This window comes from Plasmopara halstedii, assembly GCF_900000015.1.
Source record: "Plasmopara halstedii genome assembly, contig: Scaffold_110, whole genome shotgun sequence".
In the NCBI taxonomy this organism is placed as follows: domain Eukaryota; phylum Oomycota; class Peronosporomycetes; order Peronosporales; family Peronosporaceae; genus Plasmopara; species Plasmopara halstedii.
The window spans coordinates 857,498-880,348 of NW_020187031.1; the positions used below are offsets into that span (position 1 = coordinate 857,498).

General features: G+C 43.8%; 8 protein-coding genes across 8 annotated transcripts; 4 read left to right on the plus strand and 4 right to left on the minus strand.

Annotated features, from left to right (window-relative positions):
• Window positions 1–352: 352 nt before the first annotated feature.
• On the plus strand, window positions 353–1,540 carry PHALS_00185 (histone deacetylase complex subunit; the record flags this gene model as incomplete). The annotated part of the gene is made up of 8 exons (XM_024728825.1): window positions 353–435; window positions 517–579; window positions 648–761; window positions 821–920; window positions 982–1,000; window positions 1,078–1,158; window positions 1,221–1,354; window positions 1,415–1,540. 8 exons carry the CDS (start codon window positions 353–355, stop codon window positions 1,538–1,540), a joined length of 720 nt encoding a protein of 239 aa, XP_024572225.1.
• A 60-nt stretch (window positions 1,541–1,600) lies between these two features.
• On the minus strand, window positions 1,601–4,855 carry PHALS_00186 (atpase family aaa domain-containing protein 5; the record flags this gene model as incomplete). The annotated part of the gene is made up of 3 exons (XM_024728836.1): window positions 1,601–1,844; window positions 1,910–2,154; window positions 2,216–4,855. The coding sequence occupies 3 exons, from the start codon at window positions 4,853–4,855 to the stop codon at window positions 1,601–1,603; spliced, it is 3,129 nt and encodes a 1,042-aa protein (XP_024572226.1).
• Window positions 4,856–4,943: 88 nt separating this feature from the next.
• On the plus strand, window positions 4,944–5,704 carry PHALS_00187 (uncharacterized protein; the record flags this gene model as incomplete). The annotated part of the gene is made up of 7 exons (XM_024728847.1): window positions 4,944–4,952; window positions 5,021–5,074; window positions 5,150–5,178; window positions 5,237–5,295; window positions 5,391–5,467; window positions 5,556–5,624; window positions 5,687–5,704. The coding sequence occupies 7 exons, from the start codon at window positions 4,944–4,946 to the stop codon at window positions 5,702–5,704; spliced, it is 315 nt and encodes a 104-aa protein (XP_024572227.1).
• Window positions 5,705–5,810: 106 nt separating this feature from the next.
• Window positions 5,811–6,334, minus strand: PHALS_00188 (uncharacterized protein; the record flags this gene model as incomplete). The annotated part of the gene is made up of 4 exons (XM_024728858.1): window positions 5,811–5,820; window positions 5,882–5,895; window positions 5,957–6,122; window positions 6,186–6,334. The coding sequence occupies 4 exons, from the start codon at window positions 6,332–6,334 to the stop codon at window positions 5,811–5,813; spliced, it is 339 nt and encodes a 112-aa protein (XP_024572228.1).
• Window positions 6,335–6,622: 288 nt separating this feature from the next.
• On the minus strand, window positions 6,623–7,100 carry PHALS_00189 (uncharacterized protein; the record flags this gene model as incomplete). The annotated part of the gene is made up of 2 exons (XM_024728869.1): window positions 6,623–6,749; window positions 6,835–7,100. 2 exons carry the CDS (start codon window positions 7,098–7,100, stop codon window positions 6,623–6,625), a joined length of 393 nt encoding a protein of 130 aa, XP_024572229.1.
• Window positions 7,101–7,200: 100 nt separating this feature from the next.
• Window positions 7,201–7,634, plus strand: PHALS_00190 (uncharacterized protein; the record flags this gene model as incomplete). The annotated part of the gene is made up of 3 exons (XM_024728880.1): window positions 7,201–7,323; window positions 7,382–7,536; window positions 7,592–7,634. 3 exons carry the CDS (start codon window positions 7,201–7,203, stop codon window positions 7,632–7,634), a joined length of 321 nt encoding a protein of 106 aa, XP_024572230.1.
• Window positions 7,635–7,795: 161 nt separating this feature from the next.
• PHALS_00191 (uncharacterized protein) lies at window positions 7,796–8,338 on the plus strand (the record flags this gene model as incomplete). Its single annotated transcript, XM_024728891.1, has 1 exon — window positions 7,796–8,338. One exon carries the CDS (start codon window positions 7,796–7,798, stop codon window positions 8,336–8,338), a length of 543 nt encoding a protein of 180 aa, XP_024572231.1.
• A 13,669-nt stretch (window positions 8,339–22,007) lies between these two features.
• On the minus strand, window positions 22,008–22,229 carry PHALS_00192 (uncharacterized protein; the record flags this gene model as incomplete). The annotated part of the gene is made up of 2 exons (XM_024728902.1): window positions 22,008–22,112; window positions 22,152–22,229. The coding sequence occupies 2 exons, from the start codon at window positions 22,227–22,229 to the stop codon at window positions 22,008–22,010; spliced, it is 183 nt and encodes a 60-aa protein (XP_024572232.1).
• Window positions 22,230–22,851: the final 622 nt, after the last annotated feature.

Genomic DNA, 22,851 nt, shown 5'->3' on the forward strand with positions numbered 1-22,851 from the left:
CAGGCTAATTAGCTCTTCCGTTTGATATATAAAACTGATTTATTTTTTTATCCTAATTTTAAAAGTTTAGATTTTCTTAAATATACTAATTTATATAGTAAAACCTAAATACATGCATGCCTCTTGTTTGTGACACACACCTTTGTTACCAGGGTACGTGTAACTCGTAACAGGAAAGTTCTACTTCGAAGTATCTTAGACTATGACCATATATATGCACCATATGCACCTCTAAATTTACATACCCCTTGTGCATAGAAAACAGTAAATTTAATTGGATGAAGAAATTCCTTGGTCCTTAAATATTTGATAGTAAAATAAACAATTCCTAATAAAGGCTTGCAACTTTGAAATGCCGGAGGAGCGCGCTATCGACCGCGAGAAGCACTGTCCTTTTCTACTTCGAGTTTTCTTTAGCAAAGGTGCCCACAACAGGTGCAAAGTTTTTAGTCTTTTGCGTTTGTAGGAGCGCAATTTATGCTTGACATAATATGCGCTCTTGTTCGTTAAATGTAGAGCAGAAGCGTTTGAAGAGCTGGACAACAAGCCCATCGCCAACGAGCTGCACATTTACACGTGGTAAGCTACTAAAAGCCTTCAATCTGGACGCACCACGCGGAAAACATGCTTTTGCTGATACTGAGCAGGCCAGATGCGACGTTGCGGGAGATCGCTGACCTGGTGCAAGACTCAAACGCTGACGCTCGAATGCCAAATATGCGAATGAGTATCTGTGCCGTGTCGGAGACAAAAGACGGAAGGTAGTCTATTCTTTTGTTTTACTTGTCAGCTGCTTGGCTTTAATCAATCGTTGCATTAGAGTGCTCGTACGAAAAGTCGGCTACGTCAACAGCAGTCGTCGCCGATGTGTTGACGACACCAAGACGCTTGCAAGTGTGCGTTTTCATCCAGGCGATATGGTAGATATTGCGTTAGTTGAGTAGGGAACTAGTAAGTGACTCTCCAAAGTAATACTCGTAGCAAGCGTGTCTGAAAGATCGTACCTTTCTTTTCAAATACGATATCATTTTCTACTCTTACGATATAATCAAATTAGAATAATGTTGGTGAGTACAGACACGTTCCTAGCCAAGGTGTTGGAATTCTACACAGAAACACAAACCATTAAGGGCTCGGTAACGATCACCTGCAAAAGTGGTGAGAATGCATCGATAGCTTTTGTTTTAGGACGTGAAACTTGACGGAAGTGTTTGATCCAGTGCCTGTGGCTAAGGTGAATAACAAAGCACAGCAGAAAATACTTAAGCTTACGGTGGAAGACGGAGAGAACGTGTTGCTGTTCCGCGCATGTAAATATGGCAACAACAAGCATAAGAAAAAATATAGCACGGTGGTATGTACGGCACCTTTTTCTGATAAATCACATCAATTGATTGAGTGGATTTTGTTACAGGTGACAGCTGTGAATCATGGTGCTTTCCACAGCACTTTAAACCAGATTGTCAAGTCTACGATAGACGTTAAGGATGCTGCTAGGAAAAAGCGAGTGATGACCAAAGTTAAAAAGACTGCAGAATAGATAGAATGACTGGCAGGTCTATGGAAACAGCGTAAATGGAAGAGCTCAATGAGTACAAAGTTACACTTCTTTTTGTCGCTGATTGTGCGCTGAAGATACGGCGACAAAACTGTCTCCGTCGAGCAATAAGTATGTATTAAACGCCGGTAGCTCGTCGATAAGAGCCATATCGTTCAATACATCGCTTAAGTAGTGATTGCGCCGAGATGCTCGTCGGCGACCTTCTTGCAAACCGGTGCTAGACAGTAAACGTCCCACCATTGGCATATAGTCAAGTGTAAATCGCGGCTCTGACTTTCCGCAGCTACAGCAAACAATGTGGTTAATCGACAAAGTACGACACATAGCAGCGTTTCAAGGGAAACTTACCCTTTAAATGCTAGCGGCAATTCGAATTTTGGCTTTAGCTGCGCCAAAGCTGCTTGATGGTGGTGCCGTTGTGTCGCTTTAAGAGTGTTGTCTAACGTGCGCTGAATACACGCTGACGCTGAAGGTTCTTGACGATGTGTCAAAGACGAACTTAAAGTGCTCACCGAGGTTCCTAGCACGTAAAGACTTAAACGTCGTAGCTCTAAGGCCGCAAGTCGTTCACGTTCAAATTGAAAATATGATTTCTGTGCATGGAAACGATCCAAAATAAAATTGTGTTGGTGGTGAGATCACAAAACACCGCACCTCGATTTCGCCCCTGTTCCAACTTGCAGCGGGCGACATCCAAGTATCCGCAACGGAAGTAGAATCCATTATTTCTGCCAATTCCGACATTGCTTCAAGGTCCGCCCGCCTCTCTTCGTAGCCTTTATCCTCTAATGGTTTTCCATAAGCTGCACTAAGCTCCGACAACAAGTTACTTGTAAGAGCATCAAAAGATAAATCACCTGTGGACCAGACAGTCCAAGCAGGAACAACAACGTGACAATATTTATCATCATCGCTTTCATCGTCAGTAACATGCTGCCATCGCCAATGGGTTTTTAAGCTTGTATTCGAGACTGGTAGACTAGCTTCTAGAAAATGCAGTGATCGCCGGACATCTCGCCCAAAAAACTTGGCGAGAGCGTCAATTAAAGACGGTGCCACTTGCATTCCTTCGATAAAGGTCACAAGACGCATCCAAATTGAAAACTCGTCCATCGTAGGTTTGCAGAGTTCGCGGCATAGCCGTCCAGGTTTTGTAGGAAATGCATCGGGTAATTGCGCACATGTTACGACAATCGGACACTTCGAGTGCTTCGCAATAGAGCATATGGCACAAAGAAAACCCTTATCATCATCAAAAACCAGATCTACATCCTCAAAAAGCACCAGTGATAAGGATGCAGCTGTAGGCTTGTCTAAACTTTTGCGGCCCTCAGATTGTATCCTGCGTTTCTTCTTTTGCGTCTTTTTGCTCTTATCATATTTTCCCCCAATGTGCAGCACGCGAGTCGATTGTGTAGCTTCACCACAGAGTTCGACGATATTTTTTCCAGAACGATTCTGAGCCGCGTTGATCTCGATGATCTCATAGCCAAGTTCTTCGGCACATGCGTAAACAGCGGCAGATTTACCCGATCCTGACTCGCCTTGTAAAATAAATAAACGGCACAAATCACCAACCTCATCCTCGCTGTCGCTATCACCATCTTCGAAGGTAAATAGCTCCGATGCGAAGCAATCAAGTCTCTTACGATCGCCACCACCAATTTTCCACGCGCTTAGCCACGATGAAAGTGTGTGAAGTGTCTCACGATTGCCAACAAGGCCATTAGCATTCACTGGTAAGTACCGATCTACTAACGACAAATTTTGCTTTCGGCTTGTACGCTTTATCCTTGCTTGCTCTAGACCTGACAGAAGTTCACGTATTTGAATCTCTTGAATATCATGCGCTTCAACCAACTCGTCCACGAGCAGAGTCTCTCTTGCTGCCAGTTCTGTTGCAGCCATTTCACTATTTGATAAACATGGAGAGGTAATATCGATGATCTCAACACCCGGGAAGGTAGATGAATTTAAAAACTCTCTAAACCAAAACTGTTCGGAAAATGAAGATTCGGTACAGACTTGTCCATTCATGGCAGCTCTGAGATGGGCCATACTTTCAATTGACAGCTTACTGTCTACTCCCGAATTGGCTTGATGGATTACTACCGTCTTAGAACTTTTATCTGGTGATGTCACGCGCCGTATCAATGATATCCAGTTTTGAGTAGCTGTATCTAAGTCTTTTTCGTCCATGCATGAATATAATACGTGTTGTACATCGGGAAACAACGGTAATGGCTTACTCCAGCGAGCTCCAATATGCTGTACTATTTTGCTAACATCACTATCTCTAACGTTTTCATCATCAGATTCTTCACCACCACTGCGTATGCAACAAGAGCGCGCTTGAAAGAATGGATTCGCTGGTTTACCGGCAAAAAAAGCAAGGTCCTTCTCACGCGTCTGTCGAAGTTGTTCACGAAAAATTGACACAGTTTCAATTTCCTGAAGCTGTTTCTTTTCCAGCTCACTCAAAAAGAATGATTGCGACGCGTTGCTAGTACTTGGTGGGCTCACCGTGCTCCCATTCTTCAAGGTCGGAGACGCTTTCTTTTTATTCAATTCCAGCTTCCTCTTACGTCCACTAGTTGTTGCCTTTTGTGTGGATGATTTTTTTGTCGACGGTGGGGGAGTTAAAAAAGACACAGCATTGTTTTTTGCAGCCACAGCATCCAAAAGCTTTTGCTGCTGCTGCAAAATCTCTGCTCGTAGAACAGATTCACGTTTTGGCCGACCCGAACTCATAAAAGTAGCAGTTCCATTTTTGGTGGGCGTATCGGCAGAGTCCCACTCGAGTCCATCGTTTTTCGGCTTCTCCATCTTCTCACACTTTGTGTGGTTTGTTTTGTCAAGCTGTACCACTTTTGCTGGCTTTACAACATCATTTAATGCAGCCTTCTTTAATTCCGCCCCCAAAACTTCCTTCGTAGAAGTCGCATTCTTGACGCAAAAGAGCGCAATGGACGGCTGAGATTTTTCCTCGGCTCCAGCAGCTCGACGCATAGCCCTTGCTTTTTTTCTTGATCCTCGTCTAGTCCAGTGTGCTCGATCATCAAACTCTGCATCGTCTTCCTCGCTATCAATCTCCTCGACGACTAAACACTTCTCAGGACTGATAAGCGTGATGGTCTCCTTGACCCCTATTCGATCAATGGGTAATTCAAGTGGGGACTCGCTTGAATTAGGCTTTCCTGTGTCCTCCACCTGATTTTGAAATACTCTAGGATCATTAGCGTCCAAGGCCTCAGACTTGCCAGTGAGCCATAAAGATAGGCCTTGAGACGCCATTGTGCAGATCACTTCCCGCCAAATTTGTTGACTTTACAACTTAATTCCTTTTTTGGTTTCGGTTAAGATTACCCAGAAACACAATTTAATGCTCCTGGTATTTGTTTACTAAATGCGTCTTCATCGATAACATTAACCAATGTGCTTATTTCGAGCTTTTTGCAGCTGTCTATACTGCAATTGTTAATTGGTGTTATTAGTCGCCGTCATGGCCTGCAGGTTTGTGGACTGTAAAAACTAGAGAATATGCCTTTATTCGTAATACTAAGACTGCAAGTGGTGGATTTCTAACAGGATTCTCAGACGGAAGAAGACTCTACAAAGTTAGCAGTGGTTAGCAGACTGTGAACACCAGCTATCCGGCTTCAGCAAATATCGTAGTTTTACTCAAACAACACTCGTTCTATTTGCTTGCAATGCGTTGGTCATCGTTTTCATGGGTGGGTTGTCAATCACTTAATCGAAAACGTCATTGCTCGCATGGAACAACATAACTTAATCTATTAAAGTCATCCACATGATTCGTTTGTCGTAGATGAAGAAAAAGAAATTCAAAGTGAAGATTATCTTTTTTGTGGCCCAATATGTATCGGCATATTTGTCCAGGGCATCGTGAAATGTCAATCCAGCACTTACAAGCGACGCCTTCTGGCAACAAGTGGTCTTATTTTGATAAAGACAAACAAACGAACACTGATAGGGGTCTAAACTGCCTCAAGGATATGTTGCGACCCCTTTAAAAGGCTACATCCGAGGCCCAAATCACATAGTAAGCCTTACCACAATAATCATGTGTGTTAATTAATTGCACTGTTTAACTGCTTTATGCAGTCATGGCTGACTGGTTGATGGATTAATGGGGTCCAGCAAAGGACTGACTGGTGTATCTTCGTCAGCGATTGCCTGCGCGGACACCTTTCCTTCACTAACGACCACTTTTGCCTCTTTATGACGACTACCAGATCCTTCAGGCGCACCTGTGAAAATATGTTCGGTAGCTGTTGCATCAGAATCGCCGGTACTTACAAGATTTGTGTAGCCTATCATATACGATATGGCACGCTTTTTACGAAATTTCATTGCTTTCGATACGTTTTCCACCACTTGTGCGATTCTCTTTTTATCAAGCTTATTTGTCGGAGTCACAGGCTGCTTCTCTTGCTCTTGTGAGTAATTGACTACAATGTCTCTATTCAAAAACAACAAGCAGGAGGAGCTCACGAAAATAAACATGATGATGATTGATAAATTGATGACTAAGATCAGCCTGTCCGTGTCACACAAGATCATCTTCCATTACTCACACATCTTGAGAAGAAACGAAGCTCACCAAATTTTGCCTCTGGCGGTCGTAAACGATACACCTCTTGATCCTGGACACGACAGATTGATTTTGTTTTGATAACGGCTGTTGCTTCCATCGTCGCTAAGAGGAACGACATTGCTCTTCATGCTTTGACCCTGCTTCAAAATGCCCATATTTTGATTATTGCGTGTTTTCTGCTCTGAAGCAACTAAACATGCGGAGAAGGTTCACATCAAAGCCTAATTTCAGGTCAAAAATCTCTTGCTGTAATCAGTATGTTCTTGTTCGAGTACATGCTTAGCGGATTGATTCTGATGTAATGATAGAACTACCGGTCTTCAGTCGTCGCGACTTTTTTTAGCCGAAATTACCCGCCCTGACTCTTAAAAACAATAGTTTTGAGCAAATTGATAGTATGATTCATTACAAGTTGTATTCTGCCTCAAGGAATAGCTCTTCATTCAGTACGGGTCCTTTTCAGTAAGCCACTTGTCTAATCCCTTCAGCGGTTTGGCCTGCTTAACCGCCTTCTTATGGTCTGCAATTTTGATGGGCATGGCTTCCATTGCCGCCTGCACCTTTTTGACGCTATATCAGTGAACAAGGAACAGGTCAGAAGTAAGACCTCTGAGAGCAGGAATTAAATAGTAATTCGATATTGCGGTACACTAACCGCTCAAACTCGTTGCGTTGATTCTTATGACCCTTCAGAGGCCGCATCACATGGTGCTTCTGGGGTCGGTCCCAAGTCTCGAGCCAACCCCCTTTACCCTCCTCCCACGTGCCTACAAGACCGTTGCGCATCGCATGTTTCTTCACCATGGCAATTTTACGGCCGGATATCATTGGCTGTTTCCACTTGCCTTCTAATAAACGTGGCTTCATAGCAGCTTCGGCCTCGGCCAGGTTAAGTTTAAGGAATCGTCGCATGCCGCTCATTTTGTCTATTTGGAAATTTTGCACTTTGCATGTTTCCAGCCAATCAGAGATTGTAATTGTGCTGTATAGTCCAGACAACAAATATTAATAAAACACAATAATGGACATGGCGACGACCGCACCGCAAATGGCCATGAATCGGGCTTACGTGGTGCCGCAGCAGTTTCAGCAGCCACAGCAGCAGCCTCAGGAGCCCAAGCAGATTAGCACTGAGCAGATCCAGGTGCACCACCCTATTCAATTGCTGGTTTTGCACTCGTTTACAAGGCTGATGATTGTAGGCCATGCTCGATGAAAACTCGAGTCTCATTGTAGAAATCATCGAACTTAACACACAGATCAAGCACGGCAAAGGAACATCACAGCTTGGAGAATTAACCGAGAAGTTGGATAAGAAGCGCAAGAATCTGAATAAGAATCTCATGACGCTTGCCAAGTGGGCAGATGAGTCTTCGGATACGTCCCCACGACAGCCTCAGGCTTACGTGCAGCCTCAAGTTGATCAGCAGCAACAATATTCTCGGGCAGGAATGATGCAGATGCCAATCGGCAATCAGGCTCAGTTCCAAGCTCAGGCTCAAGCGCAGGCGAGGGCACAAGCTCAGGCACAAGCTCAAGCTCAAGCTCAAGCACGCCTCCAAGCCCAGGCTCAAGCTCAGGCTCAGGCGTATGCCCAGGCGCAGTATCAAGCACGAATGAATCCAATGATGGCTCAGCAATATGCACAGATGAATACGATGGTTCAGCAGCAGCAGCAGCGGTTTGCTAACGGTGGCATCCCTTACGGCGTTTCGGGCAACGGACCAATACCTCATGGAGTCCGCATGAGTAATGCGATGCCAGTTTCTAGTAGTTATACAGACAGTCGAAGCGTCATGGCGCCCAACATAGGCTTTCAAATGGCTCCCCAAGGCTATAACATGATGTCATCTACGCAGATGCAGCGCATGAACTCGGCGACGCAAGGAATACCTCAGCAGAGTATGAATCAACAGGGTATGCAACAGCAGCCTCATCAAAGCATTGCAATGGCGCAACAGAGCTTGACTATGCCACAGCAAAGTATGACGATGCCGCAGCAAAGTATGGCAATGTCACATCAGAACCTGGCGGCTAGCCAGCAGAGCATGCTTCAGCACAACTTGCAGATGCCCCACCAAAGTATGACATCGATTCAAAATAGTGCACCTTCTAGCTCAGGCAATATGTCTGACGTTTCGGGTCATCCGAACAACTAACTAAATAGCGCTACAATTGTTTTGTTGAGGCCAAGAAGTGCTTTAAGGTGTTTTTAATGTATGACGTCTCATTCCAAATACCTCTAAAATCAAATCTCGAATACAAATAAATTTAGGAACTGTTTTCCTTTCCAAGAAGATTTTAGAACAGGAAGAAGTAGAGTCACTTCCTTTATATGAGCGCACAACAACGGTTGCGGAAGGTGTTATTGGACCCTATCATTGTTTTGCCAATCATCAAACTATTGTCCGTCAGTGTAACTGAGCAAATCTGCATTAGACTTGGTGTAAAAGTTAGTTTTCATGTGTATCAGAATCATGAAGCCACATTTAAAAAGAAGGACAATTTCTTATGAGAAATTGTATACCAATATTTAGTATTTGTCAAAATATTATTCATTCCACATATATCCTCTTGAAATGGCGGGGACTACCACCTTGACACAATTGCGGTAATACATCTCTTAACTTTTCAACAGTGCTCGCGCATGTTGACGAAATTCAAACGCACCCGATATGCCCAAATTGGCGGCGCGAACACCCACGACATCTATCGCTTTGAATAGTCTAGCGTTGGGGGCACATCATTTCCGAGGTTGTGACGGGGCACACGGCACCTTGCACAGAGGAAGCTTGACTTCCAAGAGTATACAAACTCTAAGTGAACAGCAGATCACAGATCCTTGGTCACAGGAACGTTAACCCAAACTTAGGTAGTTTTAAGACTGAATATATTTATAGGTGTTCCTTAATGTTTTCCTATTACATGGCTCTCCAGCCATGTACCCATCTAGTAGTTGTGGTGTATGCCACACCACAGCTCCCTTGGGAGAGTATTACATGACTCTCAAGCCATGTACCCATCTAGTAACTGTGGTGTATGCCACACCACAGCTCCCTTGGGAGAGTGACGGGTCACTCTCATGTAACCCGTCAGAGGTATTGCACTTAGGTGCTCATTTTTGCGCGCGTTCTCCTAGCTTGGTGACCGCAAGCGCAAAAGCCACCCCAAGTTCCCTCATCCTGGCCTTGAAAGGCTGGAGGACATATATATGCGGTCTCACAGTGGTAATCGCGGTTCCGGTTATGGCGCAAGTTAACATATCTTAGGGGCTCTCGGTTCCGCTCCTGGTAGGACCCACGAATCCATCTTCTGTGCATTTGTTATCGCAGTCTCTGAATGCCAAAGTGTGGGGTAGCTGTATTGCACTTAAAATCACTTGTAGCTAATCCACGAGGAAAGATTGTATTCTCTGCGAGGACATGAGGTTTTAAGTACCTGTGCCCCTCCCTACAAACTTTGATTTCTGATAATTTCAAGACGGCAAAAGTGATCAGAGTGGTAATCGCTTGCCTGAAGACGCCCACCGGCACAATCAGGATAACAGTGATTATATCCATGGCGGTTTCCGAGACGGAGAGGCTCAAACCTAAACCTTCCGTGTCCACCCAATCGTTTCTAAAGAAGCGAGGAGTGTCGCGTTTGCCGCGGAGCACATCTTCCGCTCCGAGTTGTTTAATAAGGTGCTGAAGATGTTAGTTATTCTGGCTCCAGAGGTGATGAACCTTAGCCATATCTAGGTAAAGATAGAGAAAGATTTTAGCGACTGTAAAGCTCCGTCTTATCCATATACCCCATTTCGCCGCCTTGCGTGCCTACTTCGCTGCTGGCTGAGAGGTACCAAAGGTCGGGCTCACAAGCAAAGGCGGACGGCGAATACTTTACAAGAAAACGACGACTTCTTGGAGACATAGGGCAGGCTACCGAAAAAAACTGAGCTCTTTTGTACCCCGTGGTCGTGATTAGTGGGATTAGTTGAAAAGGAACAACTTCTGCAAAGGGGTAGGGCGTCATCCATGGCTGCTAATTTTAACGTCTTGGGCATTGAGAAGCCGCAATAGTTCTGATAGATTCAAGAATTCGTGTAATTATGTACGTCGCACAACCGGTAAACCAAGCAGACAGTATACAAAGGTAGTGTAGGTGTCAAATACGGATTGTTTTCCGCACATCATACGACGGAGACCTGGTAAAAGTGTCGAAGTATATTCTAAGCTTTCAAGTGACCCTGAAGCGTTTGGGAGCGTAGGATGTTATCAATCCGCGACCTAAAATTGAGATACGATCTAATGGTGTGGCTGGAACGCCATCAGCCATGGGTGGAGTGTAAGAAAAGCAAACTTAAGCGCCGCGCACCTTTTTCCTGCTGAAAGATTGACGATTCATAAGCTTAATAAACTAGGAAGAAGAAGCGCTTTTGATGTGGATCCGGTAGTGGGATAACTTTTAATAAAATTATTGTTTGGTGTCTCCAGCACATCTCCAAAGGCAGAAGTGGTAGCAAGCTAAGGTCTCGAGATGAGACGTAAAGTGCAGTCAAATACTACTAATCCGGAGTGTTTGGTTGGTGCGACGGTATGGAACATTAGTGAGCTATTGTCTCCTGGGCCAGGGCTGGTGGAGATTCGATAAAACTGTGTGTCGCAATTTTTTTTCAGCCCTGTAATGTTGAAAGATGACTGAAAGAAGAAAATCTTGGTTCTAAAGGGGGGATTGAACGTCATAGGACTGCCGCGGTCGTATTATTCATGAGTAAATAACCTTTCTCGCCACTTACCCGTGAAGCTTCACTGCTCCAGTCAGTTCGCCCGTCATATGGTTGCACTGACCCAGTGGTACCGTCACATAGTGACAAAAATAATCCACCCTTCTTAACTTCACCAAACCCAACAGAACCTTGACAGAGCTAGAAGAGTTCACTGTCAAGTGTGTTTGCAAATTTTTTCGAGATATTGAGGTCGCCGAATGGTACAGTTGGTTTCAGAGGAGGAGCTGAGCTCGTCATCCAAACTGGATGAATCTGACGTTGGGGGCACTCGCAAGTCAAGTGCGGAGTAGATATTCTTAAAAATTCTCAGCATCATATTTTTTTGTTCTATCAAACGGTGTGACGAAAGTCCCCCACGTGTTTAAATTTCAGACAGAGGTGTATGATAAAAATGGCTACTTGTTACGGTGTAGCCATACCATTGTGTGATTGCACCAACTCGTGTAATACACACCTATGTACGGTCACACCATCTTGTGCAATCCGCCCTTTCATACAAAAGTAAATGTAACCCCGTTTTACACTTGCTAGCAGCAGTTAAGTTTATGCCTTAAATAGGTTATTGCAATTAGAAGCACGTTTTCCTCTTGCGGCGAAAATATTCCCTTTTTAGGTCGCTCTATCGGTTTGCAGGGCCTGCGAGTAGATCCTTCAAAGACCAAGGCTATTTTAGATTGATTGGCGAATGTCTTTATTCTAACGAAACTCTTTGCCACCTGCTCGCACATGCACAGTGCAAACTATGCTGAAAATATATCACCGACCCATTGAGACTTGGCGTTTGTTAGTGTCTCACAATGATTACGCCAGGGTAAAAATGCAATTGGACCCCTTAAGTGGCCATCTGACAGAGGATCGCTCGGCCAACGATATGCATTGATATCGCTACTTATACAAGTGGGTAGGCATGTATTCGATACGTGTCAACGAGCGCAACTCTTGCCTCATTGCAGCACAATTGGCCAGTAATCCAATTCCGGCAGAGAGCTGGCAGATCATCATTATGGACGTTTCTGGTCTTTCAAAATACACCTCCGGTTAAAACTCTTATTGTGGTATTTGTCGACCGTCTGTGAATGATTGCTCATCTTGCTGCTGTCACGATACTGTGACCGGTATATAAAAAGCCAAGCTGTTCCGCGCGAAAGTCAAATACTACTTGCCACGACAGTAAGCCGTCTGATGTGGAGGTCGCAACTGAGGAATTAAGGCGACAGACATTTCGTATGTTGGGTAATTTAATGCAATTGATAAAATCCTATTTACACTAAAAAGTCTCTCTACGGCGCATTCAGCCTCCTGGCTGTAAGCCATATTGTCACGAACATAGTGCATGAGCTTAATCTCACTGAGATAAAATTGTTACACTGTGTAGCTTGGCTGATCTCAGCGAGTCAGATGGTATCAACAGCCCCTTTTCCAAGAACGCACCACTCTATGCCGGTTATCAAGGACAAGGAGGTTAATTAACCATTTATTGGAATTAGGTCAAGCCTGTGAAGATATGTACGATACCTTCAATAGTTAGTCAACAAGCTATAGCAATCTTACTCAACACTACAAAGTCACCGCGCAAGTGATTTGACGGCGATGCTCGACCGCGAGATTAACACAGTGCGGCAAATCATCTATCTGCGAATAGGATGTGGTGTACATGTGCAATAAGGTGCCTTACATATCAATATATTTGCTCAAACTCTGTAATGTGCCGATCTCAGTGATCACCGCAAGCCATGTTGGTGGTCACTTTGTCGAGGCACAGCTTGTCTCTAACCGTTTTGGTTACGCTATCAATGACCACATGAAGATCATACATCCCGATTAGACGGTACTCAAAGACCATAATGCTAACATTACGGGACGTGACTGCTGGAAGATCAAAATAGCAATGTTCATTCTTTTGGTCTGCCATCATTATTTTCCAACCTACAGGCTGCCTGAGGGCGACGACGCGAACAGGAAGGATCAACTTGTCGACACGCTTCACACGTGCGCTCTTATGCGCTAACTTACTTACACTAGTTGGACCACCGATACTAAGTGCTCAGGGAGCATACATCGTTTTTATTTTTAGGTATGCGCCCCATAACATGCTCTTTACTTGGGATCGTTATCATGAGATACCACCACAATTGCGTGTCAAATGGCTCAATTTTACCGCACGCTAGACTCTAGACAAGGAAAATCGGCACAAAACGTGCGATTGCGAGCTTCAAAAAGCAGCATCTACGTAGTCAAATTTCTTCATGCTCAGAGCTGTCAGCAAAGCAACAGTTATTGCGTCTGTACCGTTTGCCGTACGTATTGCCTCATCAGTTGGTGACGTGACCATCCAGATATGTGGTAATTCATAGCCGAGAGGTGAAAGCGCATCAACCACCACTCTAAGCTGATCCAGTTTATACTTTATCCAGAAGATATTCTTGGTAAAGTGAGATCACCATCTTGCCATACTTTTTGTTAAGAATGTGATGATGCGCATCAACGCTTGATCTGTAAAGAACAAGAATGGCTTGGAGCCAAGCTGGTAATTTTGAGCTTGCCAAGAGGCTTCTTCGCAGCACGTACCCCCGCAGCATAATCGAAGCAGTTCATCTTTACCACTCAAACCCGATGATCGGTCCATGTTCATTGACATCTGCTTAGAGCTAGTCACAGCTGCTTAAGCATCACAGTATATATGAAATGCCCGATTTGGATCTGGAAAAGGCATCACTTGGGCATGTATTTTTTATCAGGCTTTAATTCACAGCCTAAAAGGCCACCATCAGCTTCACCCCACGGCTAAAGAGTATCTTTTTAAGGAGACTGGTGAAGGGCGGTTCCCTGTCGACATGATCTACACTGTAGTTGTTCATGTACAACCAACTCCCTGTGCCTCTTTTTGTGGTTATAGCACTGACCAATCTACGATAGCCACGACTTTTGCGAGATGTTCTCATGGAATGCTTTCTCGTGAAGCATCTGACCAAGGAAATTTATGTTAGTGGTAAGGGCACATGCATTTATCGGTTTATAGTCTCGTCAGCGCATAAACCCGAGCACTGTTTGCAAGCGATTGATGTGAAAACCTAGTTCCTTGTCTCTGCACGAATTCATAAATATATTGTTGGCGTACGATGCTACTCAAACAGTCGCGTCAACAGTCAATAAAATGTAGAGTCCAGGTCGCACAACCAGCAACATCAAGAGCACCCCGTCCAGAGTACTCATCTTAGTGAGTGGACAGTCGCTGTCGCCAAGCAGGTTATATACTTATCGACCAGGTCAAAGTATCTGAGCCACGTTTAACTCAATATGCTGTCGTACAGCACAATTAAATTAAGCCTCGGCGCTCGACTATTTGTTTCATTTAGATTTCTATCGGCGTGCACAATTCGCTTCTTGTCGAATCTCATCAGTCAGAGAAAGTAGGCGCCAAGTGGAAATGGGAATCGCTTCCGGCTTTGCTCGGTGAAAATCGTAAGTACCATTTAGAAATTTCTCTACTTGCCAATATAGAACGTTTACAATTATCCCTAAATAAAGGTCGTTTCTGGGTGGCGTAATTTTTGTTCCGGGAACGAATTCTTCTCCTGACGTACTCCTTGATCCGAAGAAGCACGTATGGTGAATCTCTTGTCATCATGCCGTGGTTTGTTTTTCGCAAAGAATCACGATACATACGTTTCTAAGTGGCCAGCTCCGAACGCCAATGTCGACACACTTCCCGGGAGATCACTAATGGTTGCTCCATACGATTTAGTATCTTTCCTAAGCCTGGTGGATGTCAGTTGCATGAAACATACTGATTAATGTGGATCATTGCCAGCAGCATACGACTGCTGAGCGCTCGAACGCTTTGTTCGTTGCATGAGGAATATGGGTTTGTTTTTCACAGGGATTTCGCCTACATCAGAAGAGCTACTCTCAACCGTTTTCGATCGCCAATTAATCCATAGCTCGTGCTTCTCGAGCCATGGAATGCCAAAATCAAATTACACCGTCTGTCCATGTCATGAATTGTCATTACTTCCTTTGTGTTGAATCAAACGTCAAAGATCAACCATAATTTTCGTCGCGATGACTACCACACCAGTGGCCAACTTACTGAGATAAAGCTATTGCTTTTATCTGGTGTGCGACAGCATTGAACCACTTTCAGCAACATTTTGCCGCTGCGAAAAGATACACGACGCGCCAGAGTCAACCAAGACTATAAACGGACGATCATTACTTTCGCACTTGCTGTGACCACGAAGCAACCTGTCGTTAAGGAAGGACAGCAATCCTTCAAAGGTTAAACCATCGTGAGTTTTTTTACCGCCACACTCACAATAGTTGATATTTGCCCCAGTAGATTGTTCTGTATCTACTGGGTACCGGCGTTTCCGGAATGCTTGGTGGTATTTGGTATCTCGTGGTTTGGAAGCACTACGACGAGAACCGTATTGAGAGGATCGTCTCCCAGAGAGACAATCACAGGAGATGTAACCAAATCATTAAGATTCTTAACAGCGGGTTTGCTGCCTACAGACATCATCCGCGCTAAGATCTCTTAGTTCTGAATTTTCTTCGTAGTAGTCACTGCTTCCATCGGATTGAAAAACTGACCATGTGCTTGACGTTGGTAGTAGTCTTCATGCAATGCAATCATAATTGCATCTTTTAGAGTCGTCGGACTCTGGCGAGCAGAGAACGAGCATATGTAAGTCCCTCTATAAGCACAGTGACCACCACTAAGAGTGGTTTGCTCGCCATACTGGCACGTACCTCAAGGAGCTTCTGTACAAGTCATTCAATGTGCTGTAGTCTTAAGGATACAAAAATACTTTGCTTGTTGTCGAAATGGCAGGAACATCGATTCCAAGGCACTTTCAACTCTTACCATATGGCAAAGTGGTGGATTGGGTTGACTTTCCATTTTATCCAACTGCGACATGGCGAATGCACTTGACTGCGGTCATTGTAAATTTGGGTCATCGCGATAGCGTTGTCCATTCTCGCTGCCAAAACGAGCGATTTTTATCTTGTTCTCGGGAAACCTTTTCATTTATATTCACGAACCCTTCCGTGTGTATAGAAGGCGCTACCACCTCTTAAGGTGGAGGTGACAGAGCAGGAGTTAGTATGTTACGAGATAAAAACCTCAATAACCCTTGCTCGTACGCAGCAAAACATGCTAAGCGTTGAGTTATTTCTTTTTATCCAATTGAAACCTGTCGAAAACCGCGTGATCTCCGAGTAAAGCTCGCACCTTCATACACTCTCATCGTGAATCCAACAAATTCCGCAAAGTATCAACATTGGATTTGGTCTAATGAACAGCACGTGGATTTTATCCATCGCGGAGCTTTTGAAAATTGTAAGAACGATGGGCAGACTGGTTTCGTTTAAAGATGATTCAATGTTAGCTGCAAACAAATTGTTGCATTTACTTGAATGTATAGTAAATCCGATCACTATCCCGTTTGATGTTAATCGCATTTTCTGGCAATGTGTGCGGCATAGATGAGCTAGTTGAGGAAATTGGCCATCGTGGATGTCTAAATACAGCAGGGTGATTAAAATTGCGTCTGGTCTGTTGTTGCTAAACATGTATTGTAACGGGAATGGCACACGCACTTACTACGAATGAATAAAATCGGTCAACAGGATTCATTGCGTGTTGCTCGCTTCCAGCGAGACGTCGATCTACGCGAAAAGTTAATGTGACATATATTATGGCCGATTGCTCTCAAACCTTCCCTAAACTGAAAAGTTCCTGCAATTTTGAAAAAGCAGAATTGAGGGATATACAACTATGCCAGATATATAGTTAATGTTAACAACACAAAAGTATGTGTTTCATATAAAATGTGTCATGGGACTGACCCCATTACATGGACACCATCTATCACTGCGCTTTCAATAGCTGCAGGGAATGATTGAATAACGTAAATGCGTAAAAAGACGCTTTAGAGTAAACTGCAAACAAGTGCTTGGCTGAATATATACAAACACATGGAGCGATTGATTATGGACGAGATTGCGTTTGATGTAGATCGCATTGTTGACAAGGTGTGCGGCAAATTGATATCCAATGAAGAACGTCGATCGTCGTCGATCTGATGGATAGAAACGAATATGGCAGACCATTAACATTATGTTTGGCTTAATGTTATTACACATGGACACCATCTATCACTCGGCTTTTTTTAGATGCTAGGAAACATGCCTAACGAGGATGCATACAAAGACGCTTTACAGCGAACTGCAAACATGCTTGTTACAATTCGAACCGACACATGGATCTAGGGAACACAAACGAAACCGGCAAGGCAATCAACATTGCCTTTGGCTAGATGTTGTTACTCCTGGAAGCAATTTATCACTGCTCTTTTGATAGCTGCAAGAATGAATGGATGATGTTGATGCGGGCAAAGAATCTTAAACCTGAACTGCAAACAAGTGATCGCCAATATTTGAATAAATTCGTGGAGCAACAGCTAATGGAAATGATTTCTTCTGATATTGACCGCGTTGCTGACAATGTGTCGTATTTTATCCTAGGAGCACGAAACTTGTATTTTGTATCCAGTTCGGCACCCATCGCTTCCTTAACATATGGGTACGCATAAAGTATTGGTGTGAGTCGCATCAGTTAAGAGTTTGTTCATGAAGATGATCCACCGACAGAAATTCCAGCACCATTATGCCACTACTTCTTACCAAACCCTGAACATGATTCAGTGATTTATGTCACCTTTGTGATGACAAGAATCTCTAACATAGCGATACCCCTGCGAAAACCCGTTACACATGTCCCTTCAAGGTGACTAAGGTTGGAAACGCATCTCTTACAAGCGTGCCGTAGTTACTTTTCATTCTTACGCGTGGCCATGAATATTGGAGATACAAGCACAGCGTCCTATTACTCTATCTAACCTGCGACCAAGCTCAAGGCCATGTCGGTTTCTGTATCTCAGAGGGATGCCTTGATTTGTCCTGCTTTCAAAGAATTAAAAGCTCAGCATCATCAGCCTTACGGTGAGTGTCATCTGAGCACACTCCGACGTCTATTTGTGGCGCTCCTGGAGAGGTCTCGTCAGCGCATTCTCAGATTTCTTGTGTTGTGAGTTGCTTTAAAGCAAGTGGATTCGATTCTTCCGCCACCTCTCAAATCAATACAAACCAATACTAGACATAAGATTCCATTATGCTCTAGTTATTTAGGAAACGACAAACACCGCGTCATCCAGCGCACAAATATGAGGGCTCTTCTACATATCTGTCGTAGGATTTGTAATAATATCTACTAAGCTTGACGAGGATGCCGCGATTTCTCCTAGGATGAAGCGCGGTCTAGATGAATAGAATCCCAACGGTTGGCGCGTACGGTCTACACCAGAGCGAGACCGATACGTTGTATCATAACTACCTAGATTTATTGCACTATTTTTAATAGGTGACATTGAGCGTTGATACTATTGATGTGAATATTATGTTTTCACCATCTTTCAAAATTTAATTATCTGTATTACTTACTTTGCAACTAACTCACACGTATCACGATCTCTCCTGTGCAAAGTCGCACGATTTTTAATAGTAATAACCCCTGTATTCTATTGAATATACTTGATTACAAAAAAGCGTGATATGATCTACCATATATGTTCAGTATGATATTTTTGCCAAATTTAGCTAAAGTGTGAAGTGTATGTACGCAATCGCACAGTGCAAACCATTGCTGCTGTGTCCAGTTTCCTCGAATTATACTCGCGGACACGACCACGCACACCACATTAGACCGAGTCAAAAGTCCCAAGGTCTGCTATCGTTTGGTAGATGATACACATTATTTTCCGGAACCCGAACATAGAATTTGACTTTGTCCAGCTCTGTGAAATCGTGCTTGAAACTTTCAAATTCGCGCTCCTCCGGAAGCATTTTCATTCTGAGCTTCGAAGCTAGAAAGCCAATTCTATAAGACTTATTTATGCAGTTGGGATCGGGCTTATAGCAAGATTAAAGTCAGTGTGCGAGGCAAAACAACTAAGCTCTGGCTTTTAACCCAAAGAAAAGGTCTTGTGAGCCTTATTTGGTGATGTGCAAAGTGCATTACATTGGCCATCTTTAGTTTAAAGTTATTTTTGCGATTCAAATCACGTTATTATATCTTTTGAGTACTTATGAACTGCATCACTGCAGAGTCGACCAGCAAGATGCAACTGGAATTGACCATGCAAGAATTATTACTAATCAATGAAAGTGCTCACTATAATCATCAAATTTCTGTGCGGCATTTGCACGCAATAGATGGTTTTCGAATTTTCCTGCTGCGCACTTGGCAATCGTAAAAGACAGTGGCTTAGTCGTTTGACTTGGGGTGGGGGGGTACCGAGATCAATATCAAGAGGATTTGAACTAAGGCAGCCAGAGACAGGTCATTAAAGATGATGAACACATCAAAACAATGTGTCTGTTTTGCCAGCCCGCGCCCGAATAGGTGTATGATAGTTGGGTGGACTGGAGGCCCCACTGACCGAAATAGCTCCATAGTGTAATGAGGTGTAAGAACCCCAGTCCTAAATAAGTTCGGATATCTGCCAGCATCCCGCGCTTGATCCCACCGTGTGCGTTCCTGAAGCTTAAATCTCTCTGTTCAATTCTCGTCGGCACGCCTGACGGTGGCTATGTACGACTATATTCCAGCTGATATATTGTTTCTTTTTTGTTCTCATGTGTCGAGTTACACATCAGTATCCTATGGAGCTTTTGGGGCATCCAGTCCACCCAACTATCACACACCCATTCGGGCGCAGACTGGCAGAATAGACACTGTTTTTCGGTGTGATTGGTCGTCCTTTTCAATGATCGGTCTCCGGCTGTTTGAGTTTGGATTCTATGGATGTTGATCCAGGTTCCTATCGGTCCTAGATCAAGCGACTAACCGCTTGGGCCCGGAGTCAGAGGTAGAGAAGGCGGGGCTTGTGCATATCATAAAAAATGTAATTGAGCATTGCTTTTTGAGATTCATGTGAATACGTAATATTAATCTATACTTTGCGAGCCTTTTTGCAAACTCTCAGCCCTGTTGTTCTTCATGTTCTTTTCGTGCACTTCATCCATCTGTCGAACTTAAGTCGATCAACCAAACGCAACATGACTTGGTCATAATGCGCAGAATCTTAAATCTAATCTAGTCAGTCAATGATCAACGTTTTCTACAGTTGTCGCAAAGTATACACGCTGTAGCCACTTTGCATAACATTCTTACAAAAATTGTATGCCCGATATGGCGTCAACTTTTGCTTTACTCTGCAAAATGTAACGCGGATGTTAAGGCGTAAAGTCATCATCCACGCGATTTCCTGCGGCTGACATCCCCGCTCGTGTCCATGAGACAATTATTAAAGCTACGGATCAAAGGTGAGATACATGACAAGTCGTCCATCTCTCTTCGGTGCGCTGTGTTGTGCAGATATCCCCCCTTTCGATAGCCATAATGGCCAAATTGCGCGCCAGGTTGTAAGCAACAAGTGCCAGGACACTCTTGAAGAAGTAGAGCATCAAGCTCCCCGTGAGGGGGTTCAAACGGGAATATACCTTTCTCTTCACCAGATATTTCGGTCGGTCTTGTAAACGTTCTGCGTCACCCCTTACTCATCGAGCAGTGTCACAAAATAAGCATTATCCCACAAATGACTATCGTGAGCTCTCTAGGTTGTGGTGGCACGTTAATTACCTTCGAGCGTTCGGCGAGTGTCTGCAACTGAGATAGATGAAATTTCGAGGAGCCATCTAACCTATACCATCGCGCTATGTTTGATAAGGCACCAGTGAATCAGAGACGCGTCGCTACTCTAGAGTAGATGATAGTGCAGCTATAGGTGATGAGCGCTTCACATCCAACCAGCTCACTAGGCGGGTTTGTGATACGACTTCAGTGACCCCACATGAATTACAGGTTGATTAGGCAACCTCATTGGCAAGTTACGGGTATAACTCAGACACGTTTTTGCTAAGACCGTAAGCGTTCCGACGCAGCGTTGCCAAAATTTATTCTTGTAGATTATGTGTAGGTTTGCCCGACCGCATTCAAAAAGCTTTTACCGCACTTCACATCTGTTTTGATTTTTCCTGCCTCTTGCATCGGCTTATTGCTGCTCAGCATTTGTGTCACGCACCTAGCGTATGAAGCTCCACATCATTGAGATATTTTCTATCATTCTGCGACGAAGGTTAGACCACCAAGATCGGGGGCATTTCTGTGGTGGTGTTAAGCAATTTGAGCCATTAAAAATGGTAACGATAATTTGTTGGTCAGTCAAAGTCACGACATCACAACCTACAATATGTATCGGGGAACCGGTATTGAACCAGCGACCTTTCCCCTGCAATCGAACGCTTTACTACCGAACTACCCGCGCAGAATCCTCCCAGGTGCATTAATTCACCAATTCGAAATCTAGCTACAACATGATTTACTATACCTAACGGGACCCCGGGTATGTCAAAGATAAACAACTACAGAAATAAATAGATAAGCCACAAACTCAATCAAGTTCACTAATAACCTAGTAATTGGATACTGTGTTGGCGACTCGTAAAAGAAATATAAAAAAATAAAGAAATTAAAGAAATTAAAGAAAATAAAGAAAAATAACCCAGCGGATTGAAGCGTTATATTATCTAGTAGCTTGGGGTCTGACAAAGCAGTTGAAGGAAAGAAATAATGTCGGTGAATGTATGGATAGCACTTTTTTATGCAAGCTCAACGAGCGAAAGCAACTCAAATGGGCAATTCTATAGTACACAATAAACGCATTTCGTCTGACCATCTGTCTGCAGATGTTCAATGTTAGACATGCCCAATCTAGCGCCCAACGCCTTGAACAAAAACCATTATTATTTGGATCTCAATCTGGCTACCGCCAGCTGTGGTATTAAACCCTTGTCAAGAACTAGCTGCCTGTATTCTCACGGTTTACAAAATCGCTGACAGCGGCAAGGCGTCCCATCTTGGTAGACAGTCTTCAAAGATCACAATGTTAATATTATCACGCGTTATTGAGATGATTAAATACATTATATACCTATTAAATGCCAGCTGGTGAAAGAGACTGATCCGGTGAGGATTTAATCTGTTGATTCGTTTCACGCGTGCCCACCAACTCATATGTATTGCCACCCGACACAGCGCTCTGCAATCAAAATGTCTTTTCTCGCCATTTTTTTCGTACCGTAATTTGAGCTTGACGGGCTCGTAATAATGTACCACCACACGTTGATGGCCGAGTGGGTAATGCTGTCGGTGGCATAACGATGCAAGGTTTGTGACCGCGAGCTGTAATCACATGTCCCAAAATCCGTCCCCGAAATCATCAGTAATTTAACATATGATTGTCTGGCCCGAAGTGCAGCAAAGCAACCGTAGCTCTTTTCTTAGAGGAGGCTAAGCTGAAGTCAGCAACCTCAAGCTTTTTCCAAGAAACAGTACAAGTGTAGCAGTTCGCAATCCGCTACTTCTAAATACCAAAGCCTTAATAAGGCAAACGAACTCTTTAATTAAAAAAAAAACTGTATTTTATTGTTCAAGTTGCGGCAGAGCCGCCAATATCTAAAATCCAAGGTTTTTCTTACTAATATAAAAGTTCCTAATTAATTAGCAAAACCTCATCAATATATTAATATGCATTACTACTGGCCGTTCTGCCACGTGGTGGGCTCTTATTACAGTGTAGCCACATCACTGTGCTAATACACTAATTGTGTGCTACACACCTATATACGGTCGCATAAGATTTTGCGATCCGCCCTTTCTCACAAGGGCATGTGTAAATCGTTACGCTCTTCCCCATTGAAGTTGTGACTATCCTCAATTCACATTTAACGGTCGCCATATACGAGGCTCGCGTGTCTGAGACACCGTCGCGTCCCTAG